Source organism: Hemibagrus wyckioides, linkage group LG07 (genome assembly GCF_019097595.1).
Source record: "Hemibagrus wyckioides isolate EC202008001 linkage group LG07, SWU_Hwy_1.0, whole genome shotgun sequence".
NCBI classification, from domain to species: Eukaryota; Metazoa; Chordata; class Actinopteri; order Siluriformes; family Bagridae; genus Hemibagrus; species Hemibagrus wyckioides.
This window is the reverse complement of record NC_080716.1, coordinates 11,159,767-11,176,054: the sequence shown is the minus strand read 5'-3', so window position 1 is coordinate 11,176,054 and position 16,288 is coordinate 11,159,767. Positions and strand designations below refer to the sequence as shown.

The window sequence follows — 16,288 nt, the reverse complement described above, 5'->3', positions numbered from 1 at the left end:
ATTGTATTGTATTGTATTGTATTGTATTGTATGTTCCTCTTGTTGTGGCAGGCCTTATTTTCTCCCAACAGCTTCTCTATATTACCAGAGCTCTCTCTCTCTCTCTCTCTCTCTCTCTCTCTGACTCTCATACAACCTACACAATCCCCACAATCATTTCTAAAATGAGGCTCAAACTGCCATAGTAACCACTGACCTAAGAGCCTGAACCAGAACAGAGACTACTAATCCCCTGCAAGGGGCACTAGCATATTTGCTCATTAAAGCATTTTACCTCCGTGCTCTGGAATTCATGCCATAATTTTCTCTCAGCCTTCTGAACCTTGAAGACGGAATATATTTTTTTCTTCAGATGCACAGTGGACTGGAAGGAAGAGCAAGGCCAGTAATTTCATAATTAAAGCTGTGAGGGACTAAGAATAAATTGTGTATTGTTTAGAAATTGTTTTTTTGGTGTTGCTAGTATTTGTGTAGGGTATAATTATAAGAGGAACTTGCTATAAAAGAACTTGTCTCTGTGAGTAATTAACATTTTGATTTTGTGCATAGTTGATCCATGGATAGAGTTTGTGTGTGTATGTTTCAGTGTGTGTATGTTGTGTAGTCAGTTGCAGTGAGCTTAGATATTGCATGTGGGAAGCGTGAAATTAACAAGCAAGTAAACAGATCTTTCTGTGTCCTTTAGTATTCGCAAAGAGCTTATTAGTCTGCATTCGAAATTTAACACAAAAGCCATGCTTTGTCACCTGTTTCCCAGTTTCTGTTTTTCTCCTGTTTGTGTCAGAAGTGCTTTTTGGACAGAACTGGAGTCATTGTAAAGGCTTATGGAAGCTCATTAATGGGGCCTTTTTCTGACCTCCTGCTATTCCAAGGATTCTTTGAAAGGCCCCTTAATTACAATTCATTAGAGAGAAAAAAAGGCTTGTCCGCTCAGCCTAGTCCCTCCAACCCTGTTGCTATTCACATGAAAGTTTCTCTCCATTTCATCTCACTGCCTTGCACTTTATCACACTGTTTGGTCTCTAACAGAAACTCTAAAAGCTTGTGCTTCTTTTCTCTCTTTTGCTTTGTGCAGGTTCCAGTTATTGTGATTGTGTCTACATGCAGGGGTGTGATAGTCACAATGTGCAGCTTGTACAGATTATGGCCTGTGCTGGGCCTTCTCAATGGGCTGAGTAACTGGATACCAGCAGCAAAAAGTCAGGAAGCCTTGCGAAAGGAAGATGTGGGTTCTTTGGTCAATGAGCTCTTCAGGAGTGTAGAGTGTCCAGAAAACCAGCAGCTCTGTGAGAAGGTACTGTATGAAGAAGAGGTCTAACTTACACACCTTAATCCAAAAATGGATCTAAGACCACTTCTTGCTCAACACAATGTCAGTAAATCCAGTGATTAGATTTGAAGGAAAGCTTGAGCTAAAACAACAACAAAAAAGTTCATTTTAATTAGCAACAGCAACAAAAATAAACATTAATTAAAATGTTTTGCGCAAACAAGTACATATGAATATATGTATATTTTTCTTTGTACTTACATTGTTATTTACATTGGCATTGTTATTGTTATTTTTTATTCTCTGCTATGTACTTTGCCCCTATTGCTTGTTTCCATGTTTACTTCCACCACCAGATTACAGTCAGCTCCCTAGCACCATATTCACAGTACTCTACCTAGATCTGCTAAGCCAAAGAAAGAGTTTGTTAAGTGTGATGTGAACAGAACTTTCCTCATTGCAGCTTTAACCTTAATATCAACAGAAGACCTTTCTTTTCAAGACTCCATTTGGAATATAATTTGGACTTTGTTGTTTCTCTAATCATAAAAGTAACCTATGGGAATGCCAAAAGTCTTGAGTATGATAGCTGAAGTGGTTTATTCTGTGTTCTGTGTGTTTGTATTTGTGTGATTAGGAAACACAAAGCCTGTCCCTTATGTAAAGAGCCCCAAAGCCCCAAAGACCTGCTTAATGGCATGCTTTCCTGACAAACACAAAAAGGTCTTTGAGGTGTGTGTGTGTGTGTGTGTGTGTGTGTGAAGAAAAAAAAGGCGCTTGTTTTCCTAAAAAGCTCCCTTTAAGAGAGCATTTCTTGCTTATTCATTCAATATTAACAATTAGACAGTGGTTATTGTTTATTGTTATTGTTTGACCTTATAAACATGAGAATATAATTCTCTCGCAAGTCTCTATCTAAATTATGTACTTTTAATGTTAAATATGAAGAGAGAGATATTTTACTAATCCCAAAAGCATTTTGCATCATTTTATTGATATTCTGATGCTGGGAAAAGTTGGTCCTGTTCTGTACTGCTGTCCTCGTAAAGTACTGTATGCCAGTGTATGTGTGTGTGTGTGTGTATTTGTGTGTAAAGAAAAAGAAAGAAAAATAGGGTCACCTGTCTTTCTGATAAGTTTCCTTGAATTTCTTGCTTATCAAATGTGTCAAAAACTTTCCAAGGTCTCTGTTTGTCTAATTAATATGCAAAATTGTTGCACAGAGTTGAAGTTTATGTTTCCTATTTCCTATACTTCCTGTTAGTGTCTTCCTCAAGACTGGTTAATGTCAGCACTGGAGGATGATGGGAATGACTACATCAGTCAAGATACCTACCTTAAGATATCCACCATGCTCCTCTTTTATATCATCAACATGAGACAGATTTGTTCCTCCAATGCCTCATCTTTTTCACCCTCTTCCTTCTTTTCACCTATATATAATGATTTCTCATACTGTCTTCGAGCTCTGACTTCACTCCATTCATCAGAAGATGGACATTTTGTCTCAACTAATGAGACAGAGAGCATCCTACAACTCATCAACCAACACTACCAACCTGCCTCAAAACACACACAGGTTACTGGTCTTACATTTTAACCATTTATAATACTTAAACATGTGCATTTCAAGAAAACTTTATCCGCATAAAATGTCTGCAGTAATTGCAAATACACTGATAAACCATAGCATTAAAACCACCTGCCTAATATTGTGTAAGGTCCATGAAAGCTTTGATATGCATCCAGCTATGATGAATAATGTATTGTGATACATTATCTTAGCTAGCATTAACTCGTTCAGCAATGTGTACTGCACAAACACTTCACACTTCATATGAGTCTTGGGTGCACATGACCCTGTCGCTGGTTCACTGGGTTGTGCTTCCTTAAACCACCATCAATATCTAGCCATCAAAATCTGAAAAACCCTTTTCAAAGTCGTTTAGATCCACATATCATTTTTCTGCTTCCAACACAACAACTCTAAGAACTGACTGTTCACTTGCCTAATATATCCCACCTCCTGACAGGTGCCATTGTAATGGAATAATCAACATTATTTACGTCACCTATCAGAGGTTTTAATGTTATAGCTGATGAGTTTATATAGTAATACAGATGAGAAAATGATGATAGAGGTGTTAGGTTGAGGTTGTACTTACATGCAAATATCTGCTATCAGTGTATTGATGCTGCACACTTGATGGAGGAAGTGGGTGTGACTGACAGCAGAGGTGTCGATTCATCCTCTGTTCCTCTACTGGCTGCGGCTATTGTTAATCACTTGCACAAGGGCCATTGTGTAAAGAGTCGAGACCTCCCCTCACCTGCTTTCTTCACAGATTACATCTTCCAGTCCCTCAATCGAACCAATGATCTCCATATCATGGGTAAATTACAAACACAGGTTCACACATACAGAAACACAATTTGTATATGCATAGAGGACAGATGTTAATTATTGTTTATTCAGATCTGCAACAACTATTACACCAACTTGGTGTTGGTGGAGCTACTTCTAATAAATCACAAAGCAGGAGAATGAGGAGCACAACAGGACCATCTTCCGAATCATATCATCAGGTATTACTAAAAGGAACCACAGACTGGACAAAGGTACTGCCAGTTCAAAGACGTTTAATACAGTTGAAAAAAGTTCAAATGCAGGTTTGCTGCACAGTTAGAACCTGATTGCGTGACGTATAATGTGTTTTTTAAATCTCAAATTTTATATCCTCATCTAGATGTGCTTTTCGGCTAGCCAGCTGCTGGACATCTTTGTTCTTGATCCTTTCTCAGCCATCTCCAGAGATCACTTCAGAAGCATTTGTCCAGCAATCATTCAGCAGCTGCTGGGAAAAGCCTGTAACCCTACAAAATCAATAGCTAGGAAATCAACACCAAGTGGCATTGAGAGTAAGACTCATTACTTATTACTAACCTGTTACTTTGAGTCTGTTTTGCAGATTTTATTGTAGTGTAATTTATGTTTTTCAGTTCTGATGGATTTCTGATTATTCTTTGCTGGTCCTTGTCGCACTTATGTTTAAAAGTTTGTATCCCATATTGCTATTTAAAAAAAAATTAAAACATTAGTTTATTTAACCATTTATTTAAAAATAAAAATCATTTTTGAAGTTAAAATTAAATGTAGCTGTATTCTGCAACAAATTAAAACTTGTTAAATAAATAAATAAATAAATAAATAAATAAATAAATAAATAGAATGGCATATTTAGACATCTTGTTCCCCAAAACCTGATTTGAAGTAGGCAGTAATTATGGTCGACTTATTTGAGAGATCTAAGTATGTCAGAAGTAACTGGTGGGTAAATATCACCAAAATTATCTAAAAGATGTTCAGAACTTATACAATTGTTGGAGGCAGTATTAAAGGCTAAGGGCATACTTATAATAATCTCTACTAATATCTACTATAAATTATTAGAGAATATTTAGAAACAGAATTCACATTAATAATGAAATCCAAATGTTTGAACCGACATACTGTATTTTTTCCTCTATTTTACTTTTTGCTGAATATATTAACCTACATGACATCTGTGATACTTAAAATAATAAATTTCACCTGACATAAAATGCAAACTTTTTTATATACAAATACAAAAAGTTGTTATAGTGAATGTTGCTTCCGTTAACATTTATTTCAATTGTATGTTAAAACAATGTAAAACAAATTATTATGCTACCTGAACAACACCGAATACTGACTGATAGTAGCCAACAAAGTGCAGTATAGAGTCAGTCAGTATAATAGACACTATAGTACATGAATGTATATGTATATTTCTATATCACTCTACCCTAGAGTATGGCTACAGTTCAGCTGCTGTGTTGCTGATCACTGTGGGATCGATGTTGGGGATTTGCCTGATCTTCTTTAGCTCATGTCAGAAGACTTACAGTCTCATCCTGCAGCTGTTTGTTGGTCTTGCTGTGGGCACATTGTCAGGAGACGCACTGCTCCATCTGATACCAGAGGTAACCAACCTAACTCTAGATCATAAACTTAAATAGAACAGTACATTTTTAGTTAATCCCATAAAACTCTCTGTACCACCTAACCCAAATGTTAGATGTCAGTAGATTCTAGGTGTGTCAAAATCTATGATCTGTGTCTAACAGGGTTGAAAACATGATTTAATAGTAGTTAGCATGGTTGCCTTGCACCTCCAGGGTCAGGGGTCAGATTCCCACCACTACCCTGTGTGCATGGAGCTTTTATTTCTCCCAGTGTTTCAGGAGTTTCCTTTAAGTAATCCATTTTCCTTCAAAGATATTCATGGTAGGCTGATTGTTCTAAATTGTCACCTCGTCCAGGGTGTCCTCTGCCCTGTGCCCCAAGTCCCCTGGGATAGACTCCAGGTTCCCCTTGATCCTATGTAGGAAAAGTGATACAGAAAATGGTTGGATGGATGGATGGATGGATGGATGGATGGATGGATATGTGGATGGATGGATGGATGGATGGATGAAATGGACATAATGGTAATTATTACTCTAATTTGTTGAAATGAAATTGTTCTAATTTTATTATTATTATTATTATTTACTTCATGACCACACCTAATCTAAACCAATTTCTGAAAATATTCATAAAATGTTTTAAGTATTTGATTAGCTAAACCATCATAGCACAATGTTTTTTATGATTGATTGTGTAATTATGATTAGTAAGACTGGGGTCTGTTTGGAGGATTTAGGATTGATGTTCTAGATTTGCTGCTTGCCATCAATGTCCACAGATACTTGATATTACAAATAGCTGTAATCTTATTGGATAGAAAGAAAGACACATTCTTTAACCATATGCTAGCCACTCTGCGTGTCAACCAAGATTCATAAACAGGGCTGCAAAGTTAGCAGTATCTTCAACATTTTTATGTAAAGCTTTATAATTATGTTATAGCTGGGTATTAAACTGCTGGCATTACAATTCACATGTATTTTCCATCTAATGTGGAGATCCTTGGCCTTCATGATGACAGCCAGCATGATGACTCTAACCTCATGGAACAAAAAGAATACCTGTGGAAGATCATGGGCATTATCGCTGGGATCTATGGCTTTTTTCTTATTGAGAGGATCTTCTCATTTGTAATGTCATCTCATGGGCATGTAAGTTTTTTTTTTCCAAAATCCCACTGTTTCAATACTATTTTCAAAATGATTCTCTTTTCTATCCCTATCATTTCTCCTTTTTGGGAAAAGGGTTCTTGATGGATATTTGGCTTCCAAAAGCTCTACTTGAAACACTGTCTTACGGGGTTAGTTGTTAGTTAGTTGTTCTGCCTTTGCTGCTGTAACAGTCTCCCCTAATCTGGGAAAGCTTTCAGCTAGATTTTGTCTGGGCACTGATGTTGGGAAAGGAATGCCTGGTGCACAGCCATAGAACAAATTCATTCCTAGGTGTACACTGGAGTTGAGGTCAGGGTTTTTTGCAGGTCACTCAGATTCTTCCCCACCATGTCTTCATAGATCTCATTTTGCACACAGAAAAATTTTCATAACTAAACAGGTTTGCCCCACATAGTTCCAGAGGTAAAAAAAAATCTTAACGCTACAGCATACAAACACATTCTAAACAATTGTGTGCTTTCATGTTTGTGAAAACAGTTCCCACTCATGTCATGTGACACATGTCAGGTGTCCACATATACTTGGCCATATAGTGTATATGTAGTGTATAAACCAGATCCATTTTAAATAGTCAACTAATGCATCTTTATAAGAAAGATCTTGCTACCTCATTATCTAATTCTGCTAATTAGCTAGCAAGCTATACAAACAGCACACTACCTAGTTAGCAACCAGCTAGATAGAAAGCAAAGAGTTAAAGTTAAAAGCTTTTGACTTTACAAATTGCCAATAAAATGTTCTTCTTCATGCCAAGAGCATGTAATTCCCCATTGACCCACTTCCTCTGCCACAGTTGGCCACTTGTTTGATGTAAGTGCTGCAAAATGAACTAGGACAAGAGTTCTCGACTCACTCCATGTAACATTAATAGTAACTAGAAAGAAAAGTGCTATCTAGGGAATCTTCCTCCACTGCCTCTTTGCATTATTTCAAAATTTTATATAACTAAACAAATTTTGAGGCAAAGGAACTATAAAAAGAAGTCACAAATATGAAGCAGCTTAATTCTGAGGAATAGATCATGCTGCATACTATATACATTTTCACTACAAATGTAGTATTTATTATACAGCATGTGCAGGAGCATTATACAGTATACAGTAGTTTTATGTTTATCTCTATATTCTTCTTGAATCAGTGCCATCTAGTGTCTAGAGTTTGCACCATCTACCTTTTACCTTTTTTACTGCATTTGCATGTGTCTATTTAGCAAACACAAATGTATCCAGGATGCATGTATATCTCAGTATATAGCATTGTGCTTTCTCTCACAGAGTCACTCACATGACTTGTCTGTGGATTTAAGCTGTAATGGAGAAGGCCAGAGAGGAAAATCAGTGTCTACTATGCAACTGGTCAGTGTTTACTATGTGTTGTTATTGGAGCTGCATTATGTCTGTGGGAGATGTTGTTTCAGAGACGTGAGAAATTACTGGAATAGTGTACACCTAAGTGGTTCTGTTTAATTTGTGTGCAGAAAACTTTAGAGGATGCAGAGTGTACAGAAATACAACCAGTGGAGCCCAGCATCGACCCTATACAGAAACAAAGTAAGTGTTTTGTATCATCATCATCATCATCATCATCATCATCATCATCATCTTTACAGATTAATTTCATTTTGTTCACTTTATTTCCCCAGAACAAGGTATTCCACTACTGGCTGTAATGGTGATAGTGGGTGATAGCCTCCATAATTTTGCAGATGGTTTGGTGGTGGGAGCAGCTTTCTCCAATTCCGTCGAAACTGGCATGGCAACAACAGTAGCTATCCTGTGCCATGAGATTCCCCATGAAATGGGTGAGTTGAGTTTGAAGGAGATCTGAAGATTTGCATTTATTTATTACCTTCCTTGCTTTGATGTCTTTTATAATGAATATTTTGAATTATATTTGCAGTTGCAATGCAAATGACAGGTTTATATTAATGCACTTGTTCTAATACGTGATTGTTTTTATAGTAATGACTTGTGCATGGACTTGTATGGTGATCTACTTAAATGCGTAAAAAATACATGTAATTGTAGATCATTTTTCTGTGAGGAAATGCCTATGTATCATTTTTTGAAAAAAGTCTCAAGTGTCAGCACTAACAGTTAGCCAAGTTCTCTGACACTGGAAAGTCTCCAGGAAGAGGACTATTCGGTTTCTTGCTGATGTTAACAAGCTTTGTCTTATTAACTTGCAGAAAAAGGAAAAAGAAAGGCTCTTGGTGACTGTTTATAGCTGTGAGTTCTGAGGTCTAAGATGCTTTTTCTGGTGTTTGATGCAACAATTACAGATCATGTGTCTATGCCGGCTTCCTATGTTTGGACATTTTATAATAATTTCTGGAAAAACACCTGTTTTAAGCACATACACCAACCATCAAGACTGTAGTATCAGCCAATGTCCAATAAAGGATCTGCTGTAGAGATGACAACAATCCCAGGATTGATGTTGAGATAATATAAGGAAAATATATTGAAAGCTTCACATACTTTTGTCAGTGATATACTGTATATGTAATATTGGATTCTTTTTTTTTTTTTCAAGTATGACCAAGTATAATATTTTTGTCTTATTTGTTTGATCAGGTTCTCTTTGTCTACTTTTAGGACTTGTGTGAAAGGCTATATGTTTTAGGCCATATGTATTTTTATAGAAAATTCACAAATTATCAAGCACCATTGTGCTCAGTATACTGATAGAAAAAGTAGATTGTGCTATCTTCAACCTGTAGCTACACTCAAATTACAACAATATTACAAATATGTAGAATATCTGATTCCTACAAATGCATTTAATATTGCATATTAAATATATAAGTAATTTTCTAAACATTTTACATAGAAAATATAGATCTGAAAAGAAGTCACAAAAAGGAATGAAAAAAACCATACACAGACTCATTCGATACATGATGTAAATACTTGTAAAGCATTTCATTGGTGCTAATATACTATACATCATCACTATCATGAACCAGCACCATAGACTAGACGACTATGATCTAAAATCATCCACTCTAACACTACTTACGAATGCAGGAATGCTGTCTCTCTGCAGGTGATTTTGCAGTGTTGCTGAGTTCTGGTCTGTCAGTGAAGCGAGCTGTGCTCATGAACTTTGTCAGTGCCCTCACAGCCTTCATGGGGCTCTACATCGGCCTCTTTGTCTCCTCAGAAATGGAAGTTCAGCAATGGATCTTTACTGTTACGGCTGGGATATTTCTCTATCTGTCACTGGTGGAGATGGTAAATCAGATTAAAACAAAATCACTATTCTGAAAGGGTGTTGATTTTTTATTTTTTGAAATCATACTACATGATTTAACAATCTACACAATTTGTTCTCTCTCTCTTTCTTTCTTTCTTTTTCTCTAGATGCCTGAGATGAGTAGAGTTCGCTCTCCAAATCCATTTCTTATGTTTATTCTGCAGAATATCGGCCTGCTGGTGGGTTGGGCATGTTTACTGCTTCTAGCACTCTTTGAACACAAACTCACTTTTTAACACACACACACACACACACACACACACACCATCATCATCATCATTATCATCATCATCATCATCAAAGAATATAATATCGTTTCTTTTAGAGTATTTTTTAAGCAATAACTTAGCACCAACCAAAATTTGCTGAAAGTGTATTAATTGTATAATTAAGTAGTGTTATTTTTCCCCAGTGCTAGTCTGAGACTTTCAAGGTGGACATTTTTGATGTTTTTACTTATTGTGATGTACCAAATTCAAACTAATAAAGCACTTGTAACTGTATGTGAGTCCTGAGTTGATATATTAGAGGAGAGGATGTGCCATCCAGAGGTAATGTCTTTTCAGTCTTTTTCAGTAAGATATCACACACTATGCTGAGACTCTACTGTGTGTTTTTAGACTTTCTTGTTTATCATTTTAACAAAATTGTAACAGAACATTCAGCTTGGCATTTTTAATATATTTCATAAACGATTTCACCAAATTCAGTGCCTAAGCACCGCAATCCTGTCTCCAAGTAGATCATTTGATCAAAACACCAGTACTTCTCTTCTAGCAAGAGCTCAATGACCAAAACGACACAAAAACACTGATTCAGAGGGGACTGTATGATTATGAGAAACTGGAAAAATGTTCAGAGATGGCCACACCATTCAAAGGGGTGATGTTAGACTTTAATAAATCTGGAGAAATTCATGCTTAGGTAGCGTTAAGGCAAAGATTTTGGAGAAGGACACCCCTCTGTAATGCCTATAATAATGACTGCATGTCTTATATTCCACTACATCAAAAAAGCAGTTCATTTAGAGCTGCAGACCTAACCATTGGAGGTCAGATATATTATGCAAGATAACTGTATAAATGCAAGGTCAAGATTTCTTTCATACGATAGTTTTATAAATAAAAAAATTAAAATTGAGTGACTGACATTTTGGACACTTGAATTTGTTTATTTTGGCTCTGGAACTGGAAGTAGTTCCCAAAGAGGCCACGCTCATTTGTATCAAGCTTTCATATTTAAACTCATAAGTTATATTAATGAAAAATATATATATATATATTCTGGCATGTCAATGATAAAATTTTAATTTACTGTAGTAACCGTTTCTAGAAATTGAATTTTTCAGGTGACAGATAAGCGGAGTGATACAAACATAATTTTGGCACTATTATACTTCCATATTTCAGTAAATTTTTAATTTTTAATCCTGAATTTATATATTTCTGTAAAGCAATAATTTCTGTATTGTTAAAAGTGCTATACAAATTAATAAAATTTAATTGAATTTAATTGAATTTAATTGAATCAGTGAATCATCATATACACTTTTGGAATGCCTCTAACTGTAGTATGCATTTGCATAAATATACTTTGCATAGTAATTCTGTTTGGATCATCCATCCATCCATCCATCCATCCACCAATCCATCCATTAACCCATTCATCCATGCATCCACCCATACATACATACATCCAGCCATTCATTCTATAATTAATTAATTAATTAATTCATTCATTCATTCTATAATTCATTCATTCATTTATTCATTCATTCAGTCAGTCAGCAGGCACTTGAATGAATGAATGAATGAATAGTAAAACTGAAGCCAGACTGTACACAGGGCCAGATTGCTGGAAAACCCCTAAACATCAAGAATTTAGGTCAGTATTACAGACTAAGCTTAACGTATTAATAATTTGTTCCACAATAACACACAAATACACTATACTAAAGCCAGTGCTGTCTAAAGCTTAGTTGAGTCTCAGAACACAACTGCCAATAATTTAATATCAAATATTTAGCGGTGATTTTTCATCATAAGATTATGAAGGTGTATCAGCTCCTGAAACTTGTCTATAAGTATGTTTTTTTTTTTAATGTGCTCCTTAAATCCCCAGAAAGAATCATTGCTAGGAATGTGTGTGTGTGTGTGTGTGTGCGCGCGCGCGCTCTCTCTCTCTCTCTCTCTCTCTCTCTCCCGCGCGCGCTAGTGCACGCGTAGAATAACGGAATAGCGAGTGCGTGTGGGATGGAAAACAGCAGTTGAATGAGTCAACATACTTAATCTCAAATGGGACTGTTTTATACCTCCAACACCAGTGTTTTCTGAAGTCCTGTCGTCTGACGCTTGCTTCAAAAAAATATAATCTCCTCTGAATAAACACCATCGCTTGGAAACTTGGGCAGTTGTGCAGCAAGTGTGCACTCCGGTGAGCGCGCGCGAGGAGGCATCAGCTGTCTGCGTCTGCAAGTTTTTACTCTTTTAAAGAGCCGAGATTTTTCAGCCTGAAGCTTCACAAACCCGCTTCGTCGAGAAGCAATGTTTAAAGGTGGTGAACAGCATGTCCAAAGCGCCTTCAAGTTCACTGGAAAAACATCTGGACACACTCGAGAACCCCGCGCTTCAGGTGAGTGAGGTTCAACAAGGTGATAATAGATGAACAAAGACCATTCAATTACATAAGAAATATTCTCCTGTGGAGATGAGTGAAGGGTAAATAGGCTTTAATTGCTTCTCAAAGTATAAGATCTATTTCTAAGATTAATTTTGTTGTTACAACCCACCATGATCAGAGTTATTATAATTATTATAGGATTCATGTTAGAATTCTGCTTCACTGGCCAGTTAAAATTATATTATTAACTGGAATCAGACCAGTTTAGTGTCCAGTGATTGAAGACCCTCAATCAATAGCCAAGATATTACTGTACACAATGTTTGTCAGGTGAATATAAGAATGATAAATCTCTTCTGAATATGAGAATGATCAATCTGATATATCTGGTTGGGGGTGGGGGGATCAGTGGAATTTATTTCATAGTTATTAAATAAACATTTTAAAGGTTATTCCTGGCTGCAAAACGTTTGAACAACCCTGAATTAAAAAATTTACCATTATGAAAAATGATTCTACTTCGAATCAACCCATTTTAGACTATTATAACTGCTATATATAGTAGATACACAGATATTATGGATGTTTTTCAATATATAACTCAGGGATTTCCAAATATTCTGCAGTCAGGAACCCTTAGAGAAAAGTTAGAAGAACTTCACATGAGAAAAAAATCATCCAGTAGGTTTTATTTTTCAGACGTGACTTTTATGCCACTGCGTAATTATTTTACTCAGAGTCTCTGTGTGTATGTGACTTTTCTGAAAGCTGGTATAAATCCACAGACTCCTTTCTCCTTTCATTTTAATATAACTCATACACCTACAATCATATTTTTTATTAGATTTACTGGACCTTATTTTTCTTGAGCGTCATTTACAGGATTTGGTACATCATTTTAAAATGTAGATATAAAAGATTTGCTATTATACTGACATCAGTTTTCTTCAAATGTGTTATATTGAAATTAGCATATTCTTGTCTACTGTTAGAAAGAGAAATAAGCAACTTATGTTGCTGGTATATGTATTAAATAAAAATGACAACTGCATATAAATCATTGTTTAAAAAAGCTTTCATTATAGAATCACAGATCACCTGGACATACGACACAAACATAATGGTTATCTACACACCCCACTTTAGGATCCATGATCATAGTGCAGTGTTTCCTAGTTCAGTCCTTGTGCTCTGTTATTTGCCCTTATCTTCCCCACTCTGTGGATGTTCTACAATCCTTCCACTGCATAACAGCTACAGTTCTGAATACTAATGCGATGAATATAATCAGCAATAATAAACAATAAAAGTAGACGTGTATTAAAAACAGCAGTATGAGCAACAGGAATGCAATAATACAAGAGTGATGACAAATAGTGTGACAGCTAATAATTATTATATTAATAGATTAAACAAAGAAACAGTGTGGGTGGTAATGGCCATCAATCTCTGACTTTCTATATCTCCTTCTGCCTATCTATCACTATCCTCTATCTGTAAATCTCCCGCTTTCTCACTGTCTCTCTTTTCTATCTTTCTGTATGTCTCAGTTTAAACTGGGGTGGACTAAAATAAACGTACCCACCCTACTTGGCAAGTCTCAGAAAGACTTGGCAGAACTTTACATGGCCTTTGGGAATAGGCCATAAAAAAAAAAGTCATTTGCAATCAAGAATGTTTTGCAGTTGCCACTGGTGACATGTAAGCTGGTTCAGTTGGCTTTTGAGTTACGCTCATGGTATCAGCACTAAAAAATGTCCATTCACTATTTCCCACACTTTTGCAGTGTCACAAGAGAAAATTGGGCAGAAAAGGAAGATTCAAAGGTTCAGATGGAAGCACTAGCTCAGACACCACAAACAACAGCATTGTGCGACAGGTAAGAAGACCCAACCTTACCACTGCAGGTTGGACTAGTGATTGCTCACAGTTTGGATTGAGAGAAGATGTTTCTGCAGGTGTAAAATAATTATGTACTTGCAATGAGTCACAGTGTTCGTCTTATTTCTGTCATGGATTAATTGATAGGCCATGAAAATGTTCCCTAAATCAATAAAAAGTACATTTTAATTGATTTATTATACATTAACTACTTACATAATCACTTACCATCCCTCCCTCTCTGTCAAACTTTGTGAGAGTGTGTTGGTGGCCACTGATAAGCATAGAGATGATATCATTGTGGGCGATTCTTTTTTTCTAGACTCCTACCTGCAGTTACACAAGCTGAACAGAAGCTTTAGGTAATTCTTAGGTTACACGGTACAGGTTAATAGTGACATGCACACACACACACACACACACTAGTATGCTTGGCACTGAACAGCTGAACTGTCATAGAAAGTGATCAATGTTTTCCTGTAAGGCTGTGTGAAGGTACTGTGTGTAGAGTGTAAATGTTTGTATGCATGAGTGTGTGTATGTCATAAAGCAGAGGTGCTCCCGCAAGAACACAGTGTTTATGATCTGGGAGACGTCTGGTCTTTGTTGCTTTAACCCGCTGCTCTGCTCTTCTCCTCAACACAAACTTCTGCAGGAATGCTGCTGCCTTTTAAGGAACAGTGACACACACATACACACACACAGACACACACACACACACGCACACTAAAAAACAAAGACGAATTAATTCAGGTTTCAGGTTTCTGACTATTTGTTACATGTGGCCTTGTTTATTGGAATCTTTATATGGTGTTACTGAGATTTCATGAAATCTGATCTTTGCCATAATTGTCAGAATGGTGTGTTTCATGAAACCTCCAAACTTCATGAAACCTCCATGGAATTTCAAACAAATTTCCCCCTTAAATGAGGGAGACTGTGAGAAACAGATTAAAAAAAAAAAAAAAATCATTTTGTCATGTTTGATCAATAGCCTGAAAAACTAAAGAGCTAAATTAACATTCCAATTCCAAGTGCATCCTGAAATAGCCCAGCTTCCAGTAACTATCCAGATGTTATGATTGAAAAAAAAAAGGGTCTAACATTGTTCTTCTGTCATCATAACCCAGTGACCTTATTGTACCCTTCTCTACCACATCCCCCTACCAGTGAGAACTTAGTTACTTTTCAAGTACACATAACCCTGGACCCAAGGGCTTTACATTATTTGAAGATATTTTTACAAGCTTCAGTAACTTTGTTCTGACTCAGTTGGAGGTGGCAGCAAGTCAGATATTTACTTTTACCCAGTAGGCAATGAGTCAGACTTCCATCATGCCTGTGGGCATGTATGCAACCAATCAATGACTGGAAGGGTCACAGGGTGATAAGTGGGAGATGCTATGCCATCATCCTCTCTACACCTACCTCTGTACTCAGCTCAGAAAGGTGAAATCGTTTGAGAATGGGAGAAGATGAAGCTGCCTCTATTTATCATGTGCACTGCGCTAGCAAGAAAAGCAAGCTTCTTTTGATATTTCTAACAAATACCATGTATAATTATTGGCCGACCCTCTTTATTAATTACTAATATTTTCAATATTGCAAAAAAAAAACATTTTATCCATCAAACACAAGTGAAACGACTCTAAAGAACCCTTTTGTCATAAGTTTGCTGTGTGGATGTATTTATATTTTTCTGCTATATTTTGTAATCGTCTTTTACATTGTTCACTTACGTTGTAAAATCATAATGGCCTTCAGTATATTACATCAAAATTTTGTATGATTATCATTACTAAGAAAGAAATTACTTAACAAATTATGAATGAATAAAGCCATAAAGGTTCCATATAGAACCTTTTCACAGGCTACAAACAAACATGTAGAGTTCTTTTGATTGAACCCTTGAAACCAGTTCTATATAAAACCTTTTAGGAGGATTTTGATAAATGCCATTTGGGACACAGCCTTAAGTGTTTCTTAAATGTGGATCAACTTGCCATTTGTACCTGTCATGCCTTGTTATAGAGACTGGAACAGTTCAACCCATGTTAGCAAAAACAAGTTGCCAAAACAAGTAATCACATATTTCTA

General features: G+C 36.2%; 2 protein-coding genes across 4 annotated transcripts in view; both read left to right on the top strand.

The window, feature by feature from the left end:
• The first annotated feature begins 244 nt into the window (after positions 1-244).
• On the top strand, positions 245-10,182 carry LOC131356409 (zinc transporter ZIP12-like). 2 transcript variants are annotated; one of them, XM_058395418.1, is made up of 13 exons: positions 245-381; positions 1,076-1,294; positions 2,535-2,849; positions 3,456-3,663; positions 3,747-3,856; positions 4,018-4,189; positions 5,103-5,275; positions 6,260-6,412; positions 7,708-7,788; positions 7,911-7,983; positions 8,076-8,234; positions 9,482-9,669; positions 9,799-10,182. In XM_058395418.1, exons 2-13 carry the CDS (start codon positions 1,124-1,126, stop codon positions 9,925-9,927), a joined length of 1,932 nt encoding a protein of 643 aa, XP_058251401.1. In that variant the 5' UTR covers positions 245-381; positions 1,076-1,123; the 3' UTR covers positions 9,928-10,182. The 2 variants fall into 2 exon arrangements, with proteins under 2 accessions (XP_058251401.1, XP_058251400.1); XM_058395417.1 differs by having other exon boundaries at positions 3,747-3,889.
• A 1,722-nt stretch (positions 10,183-11,904) lies between these two features.
• The window catches only part of cacnb2a (calcium channel, voltage-dependent, beta 2a), a 68,747-nt gene continuing 64,363 nt past the window's right edge, over positions 11,905-16,288 (top strand). The window contains exons 1-2 of one of the 2 annotated variants that reach the window (XM_058394726.1): positions 11,905-12,322; positions 14,097-14,189. In XM_058394726.1, coding sequence (XP_058250709.1) covers positions 12,257-12,322; positions 14,097-14,189 — 159 coding nt within the window. In that variant the 5' untranslated portion in view covers positions 11,905-12,256. The remainder of the gene's footprint in view (positions 12,323-14,096; positions 14,190-16,288) is intronic. The other variant, XM_058394724.1, reaches the window with a different exon arrangement.

Excerpts from the sequence above, each read along its gene's own strand:
- LOC131356409 (XM_058395417.1), top strand. The coding sequence starts at position 1,124 with ATGTGCAGCTTGTACAGATTATGGCCTGTGCTGGGCCTTCTCAATGGG. Across the intron at positions 6,413-7,707 it reads TAATGTCATCTCATGGGCAT|AGTCACTCACATGACTTGTC; the intron begins GTAAGTTTTTTT and ends TTTCTCTCACAG. Across the intron at positions 7,984-8,075 it reads CGACCCTATACAGAAACAAA|AACAAGGTATTCCACTACTG; the intron begins GTAAGTGTTTTG and ends TTATTTCCCCAG.